Raw genomic sequence first — 21,977 nt, forward strand, 5'->3', positions numbered from 1 at the left:
TAGGATATACTCTACGTTAATTTATTCACAGTCTGTGGATGCTGCATCTCTCTGAAATGATTGCTAGTATGATCACAGTTAAATAACATAACTTAATTAAACTTGTTTACCTTCTCTTCATGGACTGCAGACCCACAGCAGAACTGTCTGTTGCCAACTGCAGGTTTTCACTGTCAGTAATAATAATGTGGTACTCACTGTTCCACAGCAGGTCACATCATGTGGAGTAAAACTGCTGCTAGGATTGTAGGAACTGTCTACCACATATGTGGCCAGGGCTCTGTACCACTCAGTGGCTGAAAGCCACTTGCATGGAGATAGATTTGCACTTTACTTAAGCCATTGTTTTGTTCATTAGACAGCCTCACCTACAGAATAAAGAGAGGAGGTGAGACAGAATAGACTGAGGCCATCATACACCAGTGCACTCAACAGGAGGCTGAGTGAAAACACAGAAATTTGCCAGCACAGGCTAAGAGCCATTGTGACAGAAAGGAGGTTGACAGGATCGTATTGGCTGATAATTGCTAGCTGTAAAAATGTGATGGCTTCAAACGCCAACATTTTTACCCTTACTCTCCCCCCCTTTTAAAAATGTAACACTGTAATGTTCACTGCTAGTCCATTTTAACTGACTTACGTTTGCATGTTTGTCTATGAGTATGTTTTAACACAAGTAATTTGACTTCTACTTGAGCAAAATTTCTTTTAGGTAACTGTTAGTGGCCGTTCACATGGTCACGTGCTGCTGTAAGCGTAATGTCTCTTTTCCAGTTGCTGGTGTTTCTGTTACTGGCAGCCTTTATTGCTGTCTGTCTCGACCCAGTTAATGTTGCTATTCATCACCAGCTACCTGCTGTACATTTAAACTTACACTAGTTCTGCTCAAACACTCAGAGCTCGCTCCTTTTAGCGACTTTCACGCTAATTCCACTGTTGTTTACATGCTATTCAGATCTGCTAGTTACTTTAACTTAGCAGTTAGCGACGGCTTCGCTCTCTCTCTCTCCCTCTCACTCTCCTGCTCTCTCTTGCTCAGTGTGTCTCGGATCAACAAATGAACTAGATCATTAGATTGTGATGTTTATCACAACTGGCAATATCTGCTACCTTACCTTTGACACTGCTTCCGTGCTCATCAGAGCCGCTCCAGTCTTTGCCCATCTGTGTAAACAGTATCCGTCAGTGTTGAAAGGCTATTGCTCATGAGGTGCAACCAATCAGATAGTGCTGTGTGCTCCAGAGCACAGAGTGGTGACTACAGACAGGGAGAGGAGTCAAATATTGCATTTTTTAAATTAATTTATTTCATCAGAGATTTTGGTTTAAAAAAAAAAAAAAAAAAACCCAATAATGGTAAAAATGCTGAATCAGCCAGGCCGATAATCAGTCGACTCATTGTATGCAGACAGTAGAGACAGCACAGGAAGGGAACACGGGGGGAAGTGACGGACAGTTTCAAGTGGTTTGGTCCTGTTAAATATGCACTGAAATCAATGTGAGGAAATGTTACCATTCAAAAGGCAGAGCGATGCACAAAGATTGGACAGAATACAAAACACAGAAGTCAAGCTCACATTCTGAAAGCTGCTCCCCAGGTGCATAAATGTATTAACACCTAGACAGGTGATGTCTCTGGGCTGATGAAAAATTATATTTAGATTGTATTCATTAAAGATTAAGTGTGTTTTCTTTCACAACAATGAGCCGTGATGGCTGTGCAGAAAGGAGCATTTGCTCAGTGAATACCTGATGACATGAATCACGTAAAAGAAGATTTCTCTCAAGGACGTTATGGATAACAGTGGGAATACAGTGGAAAATACGGACAGCTGTTTCCATTAACAGCTGCCATAGTCAACAATTATCTGTATTTGTCCTTTGCTTTCTCAAAAATGAATAGTGAACACAATAAAGAATGCTCTCAGTTGCATTGGGAGCATTTCTTATTAAACCAAAGGGGCAGAGGCGAGATTCATGCTCAAATTAATTGTATGTCTTGGCTTCAGTGACAAATAGAAGGAACGCTAACAAGCCTTTTATACAGGGTCTGAAAAATGAACAATTTACCTCAAGTGTAACTGGTGTGAAAACCAGCCAGCTATAGTTGATGTTGTAAATCTGCAGTGTATTAGTGACTTAAAATACAACGGCAGTCTTGTCACGAGCGCTGTGTGTTTCTGTATGTTTCTGTGCATCTGCGTGTTGTTTGTCACTGCACTTTTACACCCAGAAGACATCCAGTGACTGCGGTAAAGTTATGAAAAACCACATGGACAGGTGTAGGACTAACGGTACCGCAGTGTGAACATCTCTCTGTCATGGAAGTGTTGATATACGCAGCAAATATAGAGGCAGGAGATAAAAAGAAAGACATATGTCAACTGGAGCAAAGCAAAGACTGTCCCAGTTCTGTAGCATTGATTAGATGGGTCAAGGTTGGGGACTCTGTGGTTTGTGTTGTCATTAACAACCCTGCATGGCTTGCCGGCTGCCATGGCAATGCGTCAAAAATAGAGTAGTGGAAGATAATCGTTCATTGCTGGGTGGGTGGATAGGTTGGTAGCAAGAAAGTGAGGCAGACTGTCTTCACTGTGTCCCTTTTTTTCAGGCAAATGAGTTTCTCTTATTTACCACAGGACTGCAGCAAGGTTTAAATAACTAAAAATCTAATGATTATTTTCAATATCAATTAAACTGCTGATTATTTCATTTTGATTAATTGAATATTTGCTCAGTCTATTAAAAGAACAATATGTAAGTATTTCAGTTTAAGACATTCAAAAATTAAAGATTAAAGATTGTGAAGAAATAACAATTTTGATGTGATGTCAAAGACGTCAAAGGTTTTGTGTTGCAGAGATATCTACTAAAACGATAGCATGCTAAGCAGGTAGTCCCGGCGCTCAAGTCTTATAATACCGCTGCTTACTTCAAGAGACAAAAGTGAGTCACTGTAGCGTCCAGTCTGCCATCTGTCCAACATGAGAGGATGAAAGAGCAACTGCGAGTGGGCAGCCATCACTGTAACAGCTGATTATTGTTCTCTGGTCTGTTTTCCTCAGTCGTCCCCTCCTTTTTATTTTTCCTGTCTTAATGCTAATGACTTATCTGTAGGTCCACGGCCAAGTGCAATATCCAAATCACAGGAGCTGCAAATTTTTGATAAGGGTAAAATGTGTCACGACATACCATTAATAAATGAAGCACTATGGTCCTACAGAGCCAGGCATAAGGAAACATGTTTGTTTGGTACAGACGCCACAAAAAATCACCGTCACTTCTTTCAGTCAAAACGAAATGTAAAATTTACCATTCTCACTGAAACTGTGACTCATTGCGTAGTAATATCTCTCAACATATTTTTTTGCGTGTGGTTCAGCCCTACTGTCCAGTGTGCGATGATTTGATCAGCCAGCAGGAAGTAAGGATTTATTAAGTCAACATCCAAAAGGCACTGAAAGTCGGGAAGTTGTATATGGACACAACAATTCGGAGACGTACTGAAGAGCTTCACCATGCAAAGCCTGATGGGCAATAACTAAGATTTTATATGTAACTCTAAATTCTACTGGCAGCCAATGGAGAGAAGCCAACACTGGAGTTATATGCTTCCTGCACTTTGCCGTAGCAAGAGGAGAGGCTGCAGCACTTTTGTCTTCTCTCCTTCCTCTAAACTGAAACATTTTGATGAAGCAAAACAAAGCAACTTGGCGGCATTTTGTATTGGGCTCAGTAAATAGCTCCCACAGATGCATGATCATCTGGTACAGTAGTAATAAAAACAGCAGATACCAAATGTAAGAGGAGTTTGTATGGGAGGCCTGTTCCTCTGTTTAGTATTCTGCCTGACTCTTTCAATCTGTGTCCTGTCACTCTACTTCAGTATTTCCAATTCAGCATAGTGACATTTTGAAATTTGTTCAGCACCAATCAACAGACACAACAGAGCAGAGCAGAAGTTTGTTCCATGTTGGCCCCTGTCCCTCATGATGGACAGTCTGAAAGACACACTGAACAAGGGATGAAAACATGGGGGGGAAAGAAAGAGCAGAAAGTTAGAAAGCAGCTGCTGGAGCCAAAGAAAAACAGGAAAATAGAAACAGTTTGGTGAGCTGGGTTAGACTGAGCGAAGAAGAAGGGAAGCAGATCAAAGGAGAGAGGGATTAAAGTGGTCAATGAGGCTAATGGCAACAAATGACAATCTGTCTGTTCTTTCTCTCTCTTTCTCTACAGGTTTTCTACAGAACAGGAAGCCAGACTTCAGGACAGACAAGGAAAGACACAAAAAACACAGACATGGACATTTTATAATGAAATACTCACTTTCACAACTTTACTGAGAGCAGCGATTTGTGTTTTATGGGTCGAGAAACACAAACACATCAAAAACTAGTTGTTATTGCAGTAGAAAGTCAGCAGTGTAACTTGGATCAGTATGTGTGCAGGTGAGTTAAGCAGGTGTTTAAAGGGCATCAGATGAACATGGTCAGGGTCGACAGCTGGCATAAAGTGGGCACTGCATGGGTTCTACCCTTGGATTACAGTTTAGCAGATTAGCGCTAAGCAGCAGTCGCCTCAAGCTCACCGGCCCAATGAAACTTACGCCGCCAGCCAATAGGTCGTTCACAAACACACACACTGGCACAGCTGTTGAACACAATTAAATTAGTGCAACTGGCAGACGGTGTGCAACCCTAGCTTAACTCCACACACACACACACATTATATCACCGGTATATACACACACACACACACATGCGCACACTCTGGGCAGCAGGACAGATGCTGCCCCCGCCCTTCCTGCCGTCATCCTCTCAAAGCCAGCTGGAGAGAAGATGAGATTTGGGGCTGATTGGTTTTGTCTTTTTTTCCATTGCACCCTCTCCACATCAATCCATCCACTGCTTTAAACTTTCCTTGGTGCAGCCTCGACCCCGGATGAACGATCTTCATAAAGTACTTTCCATCAGGAGGACATCCTCCAATCTGCTTGTGATGTTTTGATTATTTCTCCGAAAGTAGTTCATTTTTATATCCATTGTCTTTTTTTTTTAAATTCTTCATCTCTGTGGAGTCTCAGCTGAACAGTGAAAGGATGATGATGAGCTATCAACTGCAGCGCTGACATCTAGAAGGTGATGGAGGGAAATGCTGCGCTTTCATTGAAAGAGCGTCATGGAATCCTCTGCCCCTATCTTAAGAGTTTTTTATTTCTTTAAGATTTCATCATTCACCATAAAAAACTGAAACTTTTTATCCGAACTTTGAGAACTTTGTGTTTGAGGAAAGTGCGCAGAAGAACAGCAACAGAAGAGTTCTTTAAACTCCACGCACCAAATAGGTCACAGAGACTCAGTGAAACAGACACAGACAATGGACTGAGAGGGGTTCAAGAGGAAAGGAGAGACCTTGAGACTGAGAAAGACTAGACGAGGTGAACCTCAAGAGGAAGGCAAAGAGAGGAGGGAAAAACACACTGAGAAAACGGCAGATAACAGAGGAACCAAGCAGAGAAGAAAAGACACCAAAAGCAAAAGAGAAGGGAAGAGAGGTATTTTTTTTTTTTTGTTGAGGATGGCTAGGGACGTGATGGAATACCCTTCAGGCCAAACCTCCTCCCTTGTACTGCTCCTCCTCCCTCTCCTCCTCCCTTCTTCCCTCCCTCTCTCCACTGCTCTCAACTAGTCTGCCAGCCTTTCTTTGGCTACGTCGCTTTAGTGCAACGAGAGAGACAGAAAAGAGAGAAAGCGGAGCACTGGAGCCAAGCTTACCATTCGCACAGATGGCAGCGAAAGCGAGAAGGACCTGCTGCATCCATCCACTGGATTTCACTGAGGATGGACACTGCAGCTAATGAAAACAAGAGGGAAGTAAAAGAGAGAGGTGGACAGAAAAGGCAGTGAAAGCCAGAGAAGGTGAAGTTAGAAAGTTAAAAAAAAAAAAGGAGGGAATGAACAAATGATAGAAAGGTGGAAAAAGCTGAGGCTGTGCTCGTAGCTGAAGGAGAGATCACCTCACACTGAAAGCAAAGGACTTCCGAAGCAGCCAGGCTCCAGCTGTGTGTGATTCAGCTGTGACTCCTGCATGTGTGTATCAGCACATTGCTGTGTGTTGTACGAGCACATCACATAGCTGTGGAGAGGAGGGAGGGAGAGGATCCAGTGGGAGACGAGAAGAAAGCGGTGGAGCATCGCTGAGTGCACAGCTTGACTGTGAGACAAATTGACTCTGACACACTGTGTTCTGTCAGTGTGTGTGTGTGTGTGTGTTTCACTGTTCTGATATCGTGGGTGATCCTGTGGTTCAGAGTCATCGTCAGGGGGTCGTCCCAATCGCGCTGACTAGACCTTGGTGGTCGTTGCACAGAGGCGGAGGAGGTGGTGGGCTGGGGACAGTGGCAGGCCCAGGGGTGGGGGCATGGCCGTGGGGGGGCCGCATCCCGTCCTCCACCCTGCACCGGGACAGGCGCTGGGGCTGGGGGTCCTGGGGCGGGGGTCCATCCAGGGGAGCTCCCAGACTCTCCGAGCTCAGGCCCTGGCTGAGCGGAGGGGTGGCTTGGGCAGCAGGGGGTGGAGGTAGTACAGGCGGAGGAGGCGGAGCGGAGAAAGGAGGCAGGGTGAGATGTTCCCGCAGAATCTGGGTTCTCCTCGGCTCGCTGGTTCTCGTCTTTCTCACCTCACTCTTCTTCTCCGTCTCACTGCGCGGGGGCGTCAGCTTTAACTACCTGGAGCCACCTGGGTGGGAGGAGTCGAGGCGAGTGAAGCTAGTGCCCAATTATGTGGGCGCACACCGCCTGTCGCCACCCGACACCCCGCTGCAGAAGACATGTGCCTGCCCACGCTGTGTTGGAGACCCAGGTGTTTCTGATTGGTTCGATGAGAACTACGACCCGGATATCTCACCTGTTTGGACCAGAGACAACATCCAACTGCCCTCTGATGTTTACTACTGGTGGGTGGTAAGTAACCATATCATATAACTTTACCTGCTAGAGGTTTGCAGCCAATACAGATGTGAAGTGGGAGGAGCTGCTGGTTCCAGGGGTGTTTTTCCCTATTTAAATGTTTTCTTTAAATAATATACTGAACATAGAAAAAAAAGGACTCTACTCCAGTTTTTTTGGCATTGGCAACAGTTTTGATTATTTCATCTTTGCCTGTGAAATAACGCTTTGTTTGTCATTTATACCCATGAGCCTCGGTCACTGTTGCCATAGAGAAGATTCCAGTCAGAGGCACGAATCAGAGCTGGAGTGAACTCAAAAGGCTTTGTTGTTGAATTTGTGAACTAAACGTGGCACCGCAGTTACTGAATTCATCAGAAAAGGATCTGAACGGATTTCAAGCTGCAGACTGTGTTTTCTCAACACTGTCATTTTTAGCTCCCGTCCGCCGTTGGTGCTGAACATTACCGAATTAATAAAGCCTGGTGACTGGTTTGATATGATGCACCTCAGGAGATATTTTCTAACACACTTGTAAGTCTGGTACACTCTTGATTTAACCAGCAGAGTTTCCAGTTTTCAATCATGTAACATTGTCTCTGGGGAAAAATGAATGGGACTTTTACCTCTGGAACCAAGGGTAACCAGAATCAATCTTGAATATTACATGTATAAATCTGTTTTCTGCTAGACTCCATTTTGGTTGATAATTCAATCCTTCTGAATTGCTCTCACCTGCAGACTGTGTTTTTCTGATTCAATATTTCTAACATCATTGATACTCATTAAAAACAACACAATAATAAGATGGCTTGTACACTATGTCCTGTGTACCTCACAACTTGTACGAACACAGAGTTTTACAAACCGTGTCTGCAACACTGTCAAACACTTTACATTGTTGTGTATGGCACAGTAGGAGGGGAGGCGCAATCGGTCACATGGAAGATATAAGTTTATTAGGGCACCAACATAGGGGAAGTAATGCATCATAATCACATATCTCTCTCTCCATCCTTTTCCCTCCAACCAATCCCTCCTTACAAGTATTACATGCTCCTCATGTATCCCTGCCAGTCATATGTAATGGTGTTAGTGGAGAAGTGGAACATTACAGGGTTGGCCACTGGGCTTTTCTGAAACCACAACTGAGTAATGACTAAAAATGAAATAAATACATCCTCAGAGAGAGTGTGAGCAAGAGATAGAAAGCACTTAATTAAAGAATTCTTGCATTAACATCCACCCTCAGTGGGTAAGCTTCCACGGCTGTGTACTCATTTGTGTGTGCATTTCGACTTGAAAATATAAATGTGTGTGTCTGCGTGTTTGTTTCCAGTATTATCCTCAGTGTTGCGCGGCGTCCTTCAGTAGCAGGTTTCAGAGTCCTGTTTCAGCACAGTATCCGTAGTCCTGCGCTGAAATGGCAGAAAGCTGCAAACACAGGCCGACAGCTGCCAAGTCATTAGGTCACACTGCAACAGGGAAGAGGGGAGAGAGACAGAAGGAGAAATAAATGAGAGGTAGAAAAGACGAAGAGGAATGGGAATGGATAGGGAAGGAATAGGGGGAGATCAAACACAGCATAAGGCAGGAACATGAGAGACAGGGAAACGGGAGTGGTGAAAGAGGGAAATAAAGTAGATAAATAGGGAGGAAGACAGAGACAGAGTAGGGAAGGAATGAAGAGTGTGAAAACAAACTATAGAACAAAGAGAAGAAAGGTACAGGGCCATACCAAACAGGATAAACATATCAGTCTCTGCAGACCTATTCGATCAGGGTTTCTCTGTTTGGACTCTCTGTTATTCTGCATGAGACGGCACATATAATCGCATGAAGTAGACACTGCATGACTTATCTGCTCATATACTGTACAAAAAAAAAAATCTTACATATTTCTTTCCGTTCTGTTCTTCCAAACAAATGCTGGCCATTAATGCATCATTATGTCACTGCAAAGTTTTTAAAATTGCTAGTGGGTTCAAAACAAGGATTTTAACGTCTTCTTTTTTTTTTTTTTTTTTAACTATTACTCCCACTCGTCCGTCATCTAAAATATCTCGGAAAGGTCTTGGACAGATGGACAGCATTTGTGGAAACACATGCATTTATGAAAGAACGTGTAGAAAGGTCTGTATTTAGAAAGACCAACAAGTCATTACCTGTAGGGATGGTACCTGCTGACTTCGAAATGCAACTGTATTTAAACTTAGAGCCTCTTTGTTTACATCACTGGCAGAGAGAAAAACAAACTTACCCCATGTTTCTCTATTGTTTGATAAGGTCAGTATAATCTCCTTGCACAGCAAGAGCCACATCAGGCCTCTATATGTCTTTCTAACTAATGTTTGTTTTTCCGGGCACCATAATGTGATGGTGAAGGGAAGTTCAAGTGTTTGCTGTTGGGAATAAGAAGACAGAATAATGTGGTTGTTTCCTGGCAACACTGATTTACAGTGAGATGTAGCTGTGTAAGTGCTCGCCAGTCAATTATTTGCTTTTCTCTCATCTGAGAGAAATTCTTCAGTCCAAAGTAGTTTAATTTGGAGAGTCAACACATCCAAACCAAATGGTGAAATGAATTCCCTGCTTGGTGTTTTTTCTTTCTCCCTCGTCCCATCTATTTGCTTTTAGCACCCAATCCAATCAACCAATGTTAGGAAGGAAGAAAAATAAATGATTATGTGTATGCATTATTTAATCACACCTAATGTTATTGTGCACTCTTGTGTCAGGAGAGGAACGAATCAAACATTCAATGAGAGAAACATTTTAAAGAATGATTTGCTGTCCAGGACTTAAATGATGTTTCAGTCTACTCAGCCCCCTAATTTTAACTGATCAGATTTATTCACTGCAGGTGTGTTTCAGTAAATACATTTGCATTTTTGCAATTTGCATCAGACTGAGAGTTGAGACAGAAGAAATGCTTGAGGTTTGGACATTTGCCTCCTAATATTAAGAGTCTATGATTTTGTCATTTGTGAATCATTTACCATATTAAGTGAGCTTCCATTAGCTACGTATCAGTTACACCTGGAAGTTACTGTGTGCAAATATGAAGCAACAACTTACTAAGTTTAAGGTCAGTGCAGATGTAATAGCAGTGGTTTGTGTGAAACATTGTTTTAAATGGAAAAGAGAAGTTGTATTTATTTGTAATTGAGTGTCAGGAAGCTTATACTTTAGGAGGCAGAGGACAACTGACAGGAAGGAAACAAGACGGCAGGGGCATGGCTGCCAAAAAAACATCTGCCAAAAATTAGTTGCCCCTGAACAACAGTGGTGCAGCATGCCAAGCCGGCTCTGGCATCATGCAGAGAGTCGGAGACGAGAAGAAGGCAAAGGATGGAGGGATCAAGGGGGATGGAGAAACAGAGGAAAGCAGAAACGAGTTGGAGAGAGAGAGAGAGAGCAAAGGGAAGTAAAGGAGAGATTTAGAGGTCTCAAATCAGCATTGATGAGCTGCATGGTGCACAGGCGTCCCAGAGAGACAAAGAGATGAAGAAAGACAAGAGGAGGAGAAGAAACAAAGAGAGGAGCAAGGGAAATTAAAGAGAAGGAATTAGACATGAGGGCAAGGAGACTGCTGGAGAGGATGTATGAATGAAAATGCAAGCGAATGAGATCTGTGTTGGGAAAAGCGAATTAAGGCCGATGGTGGGTGAAAAGGAAGTGGCTACAAAGGAGTGGGAAATGAAGATTGCTGTGTGGGAGAGAGCGAGAACAACAGAAAGGAAAACATGGTTACAGAGAGGAGCAGCCATGTGGCGGCTGCCAATATCCTGATGCAACTTTTGTGTGAGTGCGTTTTTGTTTTGGGGGAATGTGTTTTGTGTGTGCAGGTGCTTTCTTTCTCTTTACACGCTTGAATGCACATTTGCCTGTGTGGTTTGGTAGATGCTCAAACTGGAACAAGATTTTTTTTTTTTTTTTTTTTTTTTTAAATTGGACAGCTTCTCTTTGTTAGCCGCTGCTACTACGTTTCATCATTCTCTTTACATCCCACAATGAGGCAGCTCAAAACCATGATCCAAAAAGAAAAAAGAAAGAGACACTCCACATTAAAATGACTAGACAAAGCAGAAATACATATTTATCCGCTTGACTGTGAAGTGAACATCTGGCTTCGCAACATTTCATGCCTCTGTGGATCAAGATCATTCTGTCAATCTGAGGCGACTCGTGTCTGCCTTAGGATAAATTCACAGATTTTCAAGTCTCTCTTAAATCAATAGTCGGCTGCCCACATGAACACTGAAATAGGTTTTGTCAGCTGGAATCATTCCTCTTGCTCAAACAGGCCATTTATATACCCCCTCTCAATGTAAATGATGGGTTGGTTTCTTCCACAGTTAATCTGATATTTTAGCATGAAATTTCCTCAACTGCTTGATATACATTGAAGTACAGACTCAATAAGGTTTCAACATTTTATTTAATGTAAATAACAGTTATCCAATGACGGTTTCAAAAGGAGAAAATACAAAACAACTGAAGACGTAATATTCGCCTGCAGGTGGCGCATCTATCAAATTACCCATATTATGCTTTTTGGGGATTTTCCCTTCAGTGTGTTATATACTGTAGCTAAGTTAAAAAGCCCATGGTAAAGGGAGTCACTCTCTGCTTCTGAAGTCCCTGACACACCTCATTTATATTCCAGGCTTTTCTACCGCAACTTATCTACATAGATATGTAACACATTTACATGATGTTCAACTGCTGGCTAGTTGGGCACACCCTCAAACAAAGGTTGTTACAGTCCGTAGGAGCGCAAATTTCTTTTGTGTACAACTAACCAACGGTGTTGTCCCAGTGTATGAAAATCACATAAAGTACAACTTAATTTACTCTTAAAAACACCCTTGTACTGCAGATGTTACATAAAGTAAGATATGAAAAAGATTGTGTTAATGTATCTGCGTAGTTTTTGTTTCACTCACAAGGGTTTAAATCTTTTAAAGAATCATATTTATCATTCAGTATTTTAATATCGGCTTTAATGAAGTGACCTTTAAAGCAAAAACACTTGAATGGATTTTATTGTTTTGAGACAAGATGTTCAACAGTGCATTAAAGACATTTTTACAGTGGTGAAAAGAAAGAATCTGAATCTGAAGTTTTCTTGTGCAGAACACTAATAGCTGCACACTCACGGTGTTATGTGTAGGCTACATTAAGTCTTTCTCAGTTGGGTAAGTTGAGGACATTATTACCTGCAGTATCATCTTCCTCCTCTCTTTGTCCTTCTTTCAACTTCATTTACATCTGCTGTTCTTTCATGTCTCCCGACTTCTTCTTCATTCAACGCATAACTTTTTATTCTTAATTTTAATTATCTTCTATTAATTAAGCAGAGCCTTGTTGTCATCTCTGCTGTCACTTGTTTATCCCGCCTGAGTAGAACAGAAGGTCCTTGAAAACCTGGAAAAACACAAAGCAACTTTAGCACTCCGTCTGTTTAGGCGTAATTTAAAGAGTTTATATGCAGAGAACGAGCCACATGCAGTCTGAAAAAAGCAAAATCCAGCACTTCTTGCTTTCCTTTTGACATTTTTCATCCTCTCTTTCACTGCCATCTGTTTTTTAAATTCAGCTTGTTTTTGACATGTGGACAGAGTTGCCCCTGCTCCTCTGACCACCGCTCACCCAGTCTGACTGCATCCTGTCAGTCTGACACATGGCTGTTACCTAAACACACACACAGATACAGACACACACTCAAAGGCAGGAGCAAGTACTTGCTTATTTGCACATGAATGCAGGCAAATGCATGCATACACACGTACATGGGCACACAGAAAGTAACTAAATTTAAAGTCTGTTGTCAGATCCAATTTGTCTGCAGAGGAGAAACTACACATCCTAACTATTCTTCCTCTCTCTCTCTTTCTCTCTCTAGATGTTACAGCCGCAGTTTAAACCCCACAGCATCCAGCAGGTGCTGCTGAGGTTGTTCCAGGTATTTTATATTATTAATTCATCTTTCCATTACATTGGTGCTTTCAAATCAGCCAAGTCATTACTTCACACTCTTGGGCAAAGGCTGACAGAAACAGATTGTCTTTATTAGACATCAGGTTTATCAGTGACCCAGCTCATTCCTTTTTGAATGTATCTGTATATCGTTTTTTTTCCATCCTGACTCTCAGCACAGCATCATGCTGTCACATTAGGCTGGATATTCAAATATCTCAGTCTGGCTCCCCGGGGGCAGAAAGGACTTATGTATTTTTCATGGAAGGTCTCATGAAGAATTCACCCCAGTATTGAGAGCAGGATGTATTTTTACAATCAGGTCTGAGCTGCAAGTTAGGTTATTTTATGTCTCTTGCTGTTCCAGTGCTAGTGTCCTACTTCATTTCCTATGTAGCTTGAATCCAGTCTTACTTTACTCCATCTCGACTGTCCATCGCAGGTGATCCCCGGAAGGTCGCCCTACGGCTCGTGGGATCCGGGGCGGTGCCTGCGCTGCGCTGTGGTGGGGAACTCTGGAAACCTCCGCGGCGCCGGATATGGGGCCACCATTGATGGACACAACTACATCATGAGGTGAGAGAAGTAAATGCAATGGATAGATGAGCAAACTGATAGAAAGCAGAGTTGATGCAGGGCTGCGCCGACAGACCAAAAGATGGATAAGATAGACGCCAAGACGAAGGCTGAAACTAGGAGATGAGAGGAGGAGGTGGAGGCGGAGGGAGACAGCTGAAGAGCAGGGGCGAAGAGAGTTCATGTGAGGAAAGCACTATACCATCACAGTGCACAGTATGTGCCATTAAAGTTACATCATCAGCATTAAGTTTGTGTGAGTGCGAGGGGGAGATGCACTTATAAAATAGACGATAGAGTACTTTATTAATCCGAAAGGGAAATTGCAGACTAAAGAGGCAGACAGCTGATCTGTGTGTCTGATACTACATTTAATCTCACTGTTTAATGCTGTCCAGTGTCCAGCTCTCCTATTGGTTAAGAGAGAGGTCACCTGGCTTGAGCGAGGTCAACACAGAGAGCTTTAGGTCCAAAGAAGCTGAAAGGCGTAGATTGTGTCTCTCGCATACACACCCGTGCACAGAGGCACATAAATCCCTTTGTGTCGGTCTCTTCTCCCGGCCGTTGTCGTGCAGCACTGATGGATCACAGAGCGCGATTGTTGTCAGTTGGCATGAGAACGCGGCTATATGTCGTTTACTGCAGCATTGTGTGGAGGCCACGTGCTGGTGCTGTGAAAGGAATGACTAGTATTTTGTACGCTGAAGCCATTAGCTAGTGTCGCACTCTCAGCAAGCTTGTGTGGGCAGCCTCCAACCTCCATCTCCTGTTTCGAGTTCTCATGACTGCGGTTTGATTCTCATTTGTTCTTAAAGTCAGCGTGGCCCACTGCAGTCCCACCCACCCACCCACTGTCTGTCTCCATTTTTCACTCCCGCTATCTAAACAAGCATCTGTTTTGTTCACTGACATATGTGTAGGTGCACTCAGCGGCCATTTTTTTTTTTTCAGGTGCATCTTCCTGTTTACATAAACAACTCACTCCTCCAGACAGTGAGTCACATCTACTGTAAATACAGCAAAGTTCTGAAGCACACAAAAAGCCTAGTGGTTTAGTTCCTGTCTGACTGAAGATTACACTGGACTTAAAAAGGCTTATTATACTATATAATAAGATATAACCTGAAGCAGATGATGTTCTTCTGCACAAGAGAAAGGAACTAAAGAGAAAATTTTACTCCGTCACTATTTTCAGTTTTGTATTTCTTTAATAACATAGCAATAGTTCATCCTCTTGGCCTTTAACGCTGAATCCCAAAAGGGAGGAGAAAACAAACATGTTAAATAATAAGCTTTTTGAACTGGACAGAGCCAGACCAGCTGTTTTTTTTTTTTAATTGAGCTTGCATTCACCAACTGGCCAAAAAAAAAACACGAATTCAAATAAACGTTAATGTTGGCCCGTTGTGTACAGATAATGTCAGTTTTGTGTTGGTAGCAAATGGCTGAAAAGTCAACGAATGCAGGTTTAACACACTGACATGAAACTGATGTTGATCTTCTCTCACTGCTCCTTCAAAATCCGCTAAGCCATGGAGCAAGTCGGCACAAGCTGCAAAGATTACAGGAACTACATGATGCCATCAACTAGGGCTGGGCGACGTGGCCAAAAATATTATCACAATATTTATTTTTCATATTGATCGACAAACCATTTTCACCGACTTAGTCATTTAATAGCATTACTAAGGAAGGAAATTCACCTTTTAATTTGAAGTTCATGGGGTATATTCAGGGGCGGGGTGGCACCTTTCTAAATGATGGAGAAGGTTTGTTGTGTTGTTGTGTTTCCCGACTTCGTTGCCACTGGTTACTTGCAACAGATATGGCTCCGCTGTTTATGCAGCTTCAGAAATTCAACATGTTTTTCCTCTTGTTTTGACCCTCCATGTGTCAGCTACATGAGCTCATTGCTCAGTGATTATGCAGATGAGGGTTGACACAAGCGCGCAACAGATACATCAATCAAAAGTGACGCTTTACCACCATTGTCGGAATTTTTTTCATAATTAATTAAATGATTTGAAATCCCCGGCAGGAGGCCTCACACATTGACAGATAGCAACATGTGAAGACATGCAACTCTCATGCTGTTTCTCTCTTGCACCTAGGATAAATCTGGCCCCCACAGTGGGCTATGAGGAAGACGCAGGCAGCCACACCACTCACCACTTCATGTACCCGGAGAGCGCCAAAAACCTGGCTGCCAACGTCAGCTTCGTCCTGGTTCCCTTCAAAACACTGGATCTTGTCTGGATCACCAGTGCTCTGTCCACCGGCCAGATTCGATTGTAAGATGACACACACACACACACACACACACACACACACAGATATGCATAAGCATGGATTAACACATATGTCAATGCACATAGAAAAACATAATAGAATACTGGGTATACAGTGCATACAACATTTATTGGCATGCACCATTTGACTGAAGGGCACACAGACACATAAGTATAGTTTGAGGGCATAACACACACACACGCACGCACACACACACGCACGCACACACACACAGCAGAGTTATTAGAAGCTAGAAAGTTACTGGGTTGGAACAATTTGTCAGCCGTCAATCATCCAAAATTCATAGCTGCAGCAATCACTTAAAGTGCTGATAGAATATGTTTAATCAATTCCTCTCTCTCCCTCCCTCTCTCCCTCCCTCTCTCTCTCTCTCTCCCCCAGTACCTACGCTCCAGTGAAGCAGTTCCTTCGCGTAGATAAAGACAAGGTGTGAATTTTCAGCATTAACAGCAATTACTGTCGGCCATTCGCACACGCTCACAGTAATCTGCAAACACATTCATCTACAGTGCGTTGAGGAAGTATTCAGACCTCGTCATTTTTTCAGAATTTGTCATTTTGCAACTTTAAGCTAAAATTTTTTACATTCCTTTTTGTCTCTCATCAGTCTCCACCCAGTACACCATAATCACAAAGCGAAAAGAGAATTTTTGAAATGTTTGCAAATGTGTTAAAAAATGCATTTAAATGATATTAGCATAAGGCTGCAGTTTAAAAAATGTGTAAGAATCGAAGGGGTCTGAATTCCTATACGAATGCACTGTGTGCAGCCACACACACAGACACACACACACAGACACACACACACACACACACACACACACACACACACACACAAACATACAGTGACCCTGCTTTGCTTCAATTATACCATCCCCTCCCCATTGTTGATGAAGGATTACAGATAGATTATAAACCTTCCCTTTGTTTTGAATAATCTTCTGCTTGCTCTTTAATCTGTGAAAATAAATAAACTCAAACTAATCCCCGCCCTGTGAAGACTTTGTGAGTAACCTCGCCTGGTCAGAGACACAGTTTTTAGTGTCTTTGGAGTCGAACCAAAAATATAGATTTATAAGATTTCCTCCTCCGCTGCGCAGCTCTAAGCAGCCTAAAGCCTGTTTGTTGGGACTGAACATTTTGTTAACCAAAATGAATCACTATTCATTTGCTTAATAATGCTTTTAATCCGTCACAGCAATCAATAACTCAGAGAGTATTAACATTTAACTTTGCAAAATCTTTTTCTTGTTCAGCTGGACCTTTTTGAATGTGTAGCAGATACGATCTTCCCTGTGTTACTGTATAATCTGAATCTGAATTCAGAGAAACTTGGATTAACTTTTCACAAACAATGAATATTTGTAAAAACAAATCCACATTTTGTGGCAATGACGAGTATCGTTCTGAAAATGAGACTATGGGAGAAACCGTGAAACAGACATGCGGAAAATGTTTTCCTCTCCTCCTCCGTCCCATGCAGGAGCTTGGATTTGATTGTTAGTGAAATTTACAGCAAGTAAACAGTATGTTACAGTATTTTCCTCTCTCTCGGTCTCTGTCCACAACCCAGGTCCAGATCTTTAACCCGGCATTCTTTAAATACATCCACGACCACTGGACCCAACATCATGGGCGCTACCCCTCCACTGGCATGCTAGTGCTTTTCTTTGCCCTTCACGTCTGTGATGAGGTCAGTGTTTCACTTTCTCTCTTTGCTTTCACCACAGACATCTTGATACTGAAACTATACTTGCATCATATTCATCCTGGACAGATGCACGTGTCATCACACACTTGCTTTCCCTACACTCACTTGTCGATCTCCTCTAGGTGAATGTGTTCGGTTTCGGGGCGGACAGCCGGGGGAATTGGCACCACTACTGGGAGCAGAACCGCTACTCCGGAGAGTTCAGGAAGACTGGTGTCCACGACGCCGACTATGAAGCCCAGATCATTCAGCGGCTGGCCAAGGCCGGCAAAATCACTGTATTCCCTGGAAAATAACCAGCAAATCACCCTGCGTTTATCTAAGGATTCATGTTAGAAAACTGGTTTGGGAACAGACACTATAGAGGCTGCTTAGAATGTGTTAGATATTCTCTCTTTTACTTACCTGCACCAGTTTGGGTTCCCAGTTGAAATAAACCCAATGCTTACTGAAGGCAAGACGAAATGAAATGAACTGTTTCCAAAAAGAATTTATCCTTTAACTTTCCCTCATATTTGGGAAACAGTCCACCAGTCTTGGTTCTGATTGGAGAACACAGTGTAGACTCATAAGAACCAGAAACAGGGAACATGTAGATCCATATGTAGTTCACTTCTGGAGTTCAGCCTTAAATTATGACTACGAATTAACTGGCTCAAGATTTCACCTCTGACGGCCAGCACCAGGAGCGAAAGACAAGACCACAGATCTCCTTTCCCAGGGCAGCTTCATCACAAATACCGACTTTGACTGTGTACAGCGCTGAGACGGCCGGAGAGGGAAAGATCTCACAAATAAATCTCCCACTCCTGGACTCATGTATCCTCATGTATTAACAAAAATACAATATACTACATACTGATAATACCACAGGAACAGCACCATAAGCATCTAGGGGGCTATTGTTCTACAGCCATGTGGTGTCTGACAGCGAGCTCACAGCTGTGGATGTTGGCAAACACCAGGAGCAGGACTGAGGCTACGGACAGAAACTGTGGCGCTATCAGAAGTCAATGTACTGTCAAACAAGCACCGGATTCACTTCTGCAGCTCTGACTGAACCTGGGTCGTGTTTTGATTTGCCCTCACTGGAGGAAGAAATGTTCTTCTCAGATCATATACGAGGTAAAACATCTCTTGCCACTTCTCACTGTCATAACTCCACTTAATGTGAGTTCTGCCTCAGTGTTAAAGGACTTTGACTGTGATGGGCTGTAAAACGGTTGGTTATAAGATGATGGGTGATTGCGCTGGGTTTATAGCGTATGACTGTCCTCTAAACCCCCCGCGGTCCTTACCAGTTTCTGCAAGGCTTCAACACCTTGCAGCAGATGCACAGAAACACAATCGAGACTTTTGCCTCTCGGCCGTTCTGACTCAGAAAGATCGCTGCAGCACGAGCATGAGCTTCAGCTTCTGTAGCCTGATTTTAAATGCCACAGCGACCACAGGTCCAGCTCCAGTCCTTATTCACACTGGCACGCTGTTCTGGGGGAGCGTTGGTGTGACTGCGTGAGACTCTAACGAGGCCAAAAGTCCATCTCCTGGGATTTCATGTTTGGATGGAGGCACACTGGTTTCTGGACTGGAGTTTAATCCCTATGTGGTCTGTCGGGGTCTAATTTGGGAGAAGAGGAGGACTGGAGACAAAGAGCTGGGGCACGAAGAACCAGTCTGACAAAGCCAGCATGAGGAATGCAACATTTGCTCTGGTGTTTTATAGGATGAAAATAAAAAGAAGTGAGTTCAGTGTTGTGTATCTGCAGCAACTTCACACTTCTACACAGACTGTACAGGGTTCACCACTTTGGTTTTGAAAGGACTGAGACTCTGCTTCTCTTCCCTTTCACAAATCTAACACTCCAACCTGACATCCCAGTGAAGTCGGAGACTGTCTGGAACATTTCGCCCCCAGATTATGGCCCATATGAAGGGGTGACAGAAAACCCCACCGGATCTGGAAACTACGTAACTTGCCAGCAGCTTGGCTTCATTAACCACTAGCCCTGGTCCCTGCTCAGCCAATTACAACTTCAGCTATGTCTGGAGGGAGTGTAGCCACCGGACGCCTTAGACTTCACCTCCGCGCTGCATAAACTGCACCTCCCGTTCTGGTTTTCATGATGATGGTATATCCTCCTGCAGACTGCAGATTTCATTTGTTAGGTTTGTACTGTTTAGTGTTGAGTTTACACCTTGGCTGCATTTATACTATTGGCTCAGATTAGATTTTCTTTTCCATCCAGGTGGCACATTAAAGGCTTCTATCATCATTTGGCATCAACAAATAATGCCCATTCACACATTTACAGCCTCCACCGTTAGCTATTTACATCTTTAATGAGGAGACATAAACAAAACATCAATGGAAAAAAGAGACTGTGCTCCACAAAGAGGTGGGAAAGTAAAACTATTTGGTTTGAGCTGAGGCAGTATATCCATCTAAAGATGGCGAACAGAGATGTGTTTATCAATAAAACAGCTGCCGGCTGCTAAGGAGAAGTACTCAGGGTTCCTACGTAGGTCTGGAAGAGAACTTAGTCTTTCAAGGTGTGATGAAAAATGTTTTTACTGCCCATTTACTTATGTATCGTTTTGAATGATTGTTGATCAGTTTTAATGACTCAGCAGTTACTTGTACATGTTGTGCAGGGAACTCTGGCATTTAAACCTTATTTTATTTATTTCAGTTAAAGCTACTTAAAGTGATAGTTGTCAAGGTACGAGTCATAGTTTACTTAAAGCTCCTGAAAATTGATTCAAAGGATATTAAATATTTATAGATTAGCAACATTCAAAGTTAAAGGTACTCCGTGGAGTGTTTGACGGCGAGCAGGGCTACGGAGGAATGTTTATTACCTGTGGTCCCCATTTTGTTTATTCAAGAAGAAGTCAGTGTCGCTGTCTAGTGACTCATAATGTGTAATACAGTGAGCTGAGAAAAAACAAACAAATCTGCTGCCTCAAAAATGGCGGAGAAGATAGTTAAAATTGTGAATAGAGTCTCTGTAGGAACTGTGAGTGCCAACCGCTGCAGCAGATGGTTCATCATGTCCAATGACATGTGACCTGTGTATGTGTGAAAACAGAGCACATAGTTGAGTCTGACATCAAAAGTCAAGGGATGTAAAGTTTTACATCACTTTTGGTGAGATTGGAAGATTTATGGTAGACACACACATGCACGCACATGCACACGCAGACACACACACACACAGACACACACACACACACACACACACACACACACACACACACACACACAGTGAGGAGGGTTGGAGTGTCATACTGCCCCCAGCAGGTGATGGGAAGATTTGTGCCTCCTATTCTGATATCAGTTCTGTTGTATTATTGTATGATCTTTGGATGATATTGTGTAACCACATATGACTCTCGTGTACTCTCTGCTTTCTGTGTTATTATCCTATTTTGCACATAACAGATTTTATGGGATGCTTTAGTGTTGAGCTGGGCTCATTTTAAGTCGGTTTGGCTGAAACTGGACATATTTGTGTTTTCTCTCTCTCTCTCTCTCTCTCTCTCTCTCTCTTTCTCTTTCTTTCTGTCTCTCACGCACACACCACACACACACACACACACACACACATTCATGCTTTCGTGCCTTGTCCTGCTGCTGGACGTCTCTCACCTACAGCTGCTCCATTGGCAAAAGACACCTGCTACCTTTGCATTTTTTAAGTCACTCAGACACACACACACACACACACACACACACACACACACACACACACACACACGAACATGTCTTCTGGCTGAGAGCTGTGCCTTCTGAGCTGTATACACACACACACACACACACACACACCTACATGAAAACACACACTCTGCCTTCTGCTCGGGGTACAGGCGCCTCCCACTCTTCACTTCTTACTGCTTTGTAAACTGACAGTGTTTTTTAAGGAACGCTGTAGGCTAAAGGAGAGGATGTGCTGTGAATTCAGATTAGGTCGTTTGCTACTTTTTTTTTTTGAACATGTAGTTGAGGGTTTTGAGGCATTTCTGCTTTTCTAGACGGTGAGGAAGGGCAGGAAAGACGGCAGACACAGAGGGTCATCTGCTAGATTCAACTCCCTGATATTGCAGATACCTGCTCTGTCTTTCCGTATCTGTTCTGAGCCACTCGGAGACTGTAGAACAACCGAAGGGTGAAGATGACAAAGCATCTAAAGGTTTAGACATATCAGTGCACCGCTGCTGTCATGAACTCGCGCCTGGTTCAGTGTTTCCTAGGAGTTGTCAGCTATCACGGCCCCGCGTTATTGATGTTTGTTTCCCAAGATGCTCCCTCCAGCTTCAGAATGAATGTGTAAATTGTTGTGGAGATAACGTGGCTTTCATCAGGACATCTCTGGGCTCCCTGGCAGCAGAATAACACATTCCTATCACATTCGCTGCCTGCAGTCGACTCTGCGCCCCCCCCACCCCCCCACC

At 43.1% G+C, this 21,977-nt stretch overlaps 1 protein-coding gene across 1 annotated transcript; it reads left to right on the top strand.

The window, feature by feature from the left end:
• The first annotated feature begins 6,420 nt into the window (after positions 1-6,420).
• Positions 6,421-21,967, top strand: st3gal2 (ST3 beta-galactoside alpha-2,3-sialyltransferase 2). The gene is made up of 8 exons (XM_087172741.1): positions 6,421-6,491; positions 6,535-6,961; positions 12,855-12,914; positions 13,371-13,504; positions 15,616-15,795; positions 16,196-16,241; positions 17,388-17,507; positions 17,648-21,967. Exons 1-8 carry the CDS (start codon positions 6,421-6,423, stop codon positions 17,819-17,821), a joined length of 1,212 nt encoding a protein of 403 aa, XP_087028867.1. The 3' UTR covers positions 17,822-21,967.
• Positions 21,968-21,977: the final 10 nt, after the last annotated feature.

Source organism: Seriola lalandi, unplaced genomic scaffold (genome assembly GCF_002814215.2).
Source record: "Seriola lalandi dorsalis isolate HSWRI2012SDOR001 ecotype SW California unplaced genomic scaffold, Sedor1 jcf7180002053697, whole genome shotgun sequence".
NCBI lineage: Eukaryota > Metazoa > Chordata > Actinopteri > Carangiformes > Carangidae > Seriola > Seriola lalandi.

Bases quoted from the DNA above. Each gene is read 5' to 3' on its own strand.
- st3gal2 (XM_087172741.1), top strand. From the start codon at position 6,421: ATGGCCGTGGGGGGGCCGCATCCCGTCCTCCACCCTGCACCGGGACAG. The intron at 6,492-6,534 runs GCGGGGGTCCAT...CTCCGAGCTCAG, and splicing joins CTGGGGCTGGGGGTCCTGGG to GCCCTGGCTGAGCGGAGGGG. The intron at 13,505-15,615 runs GTGAGAGAAGTA...TCTTGCACCTAG, and splicing joins GGACACAACTACATCATGAG to GATAAATCTGGCCCCCACAG.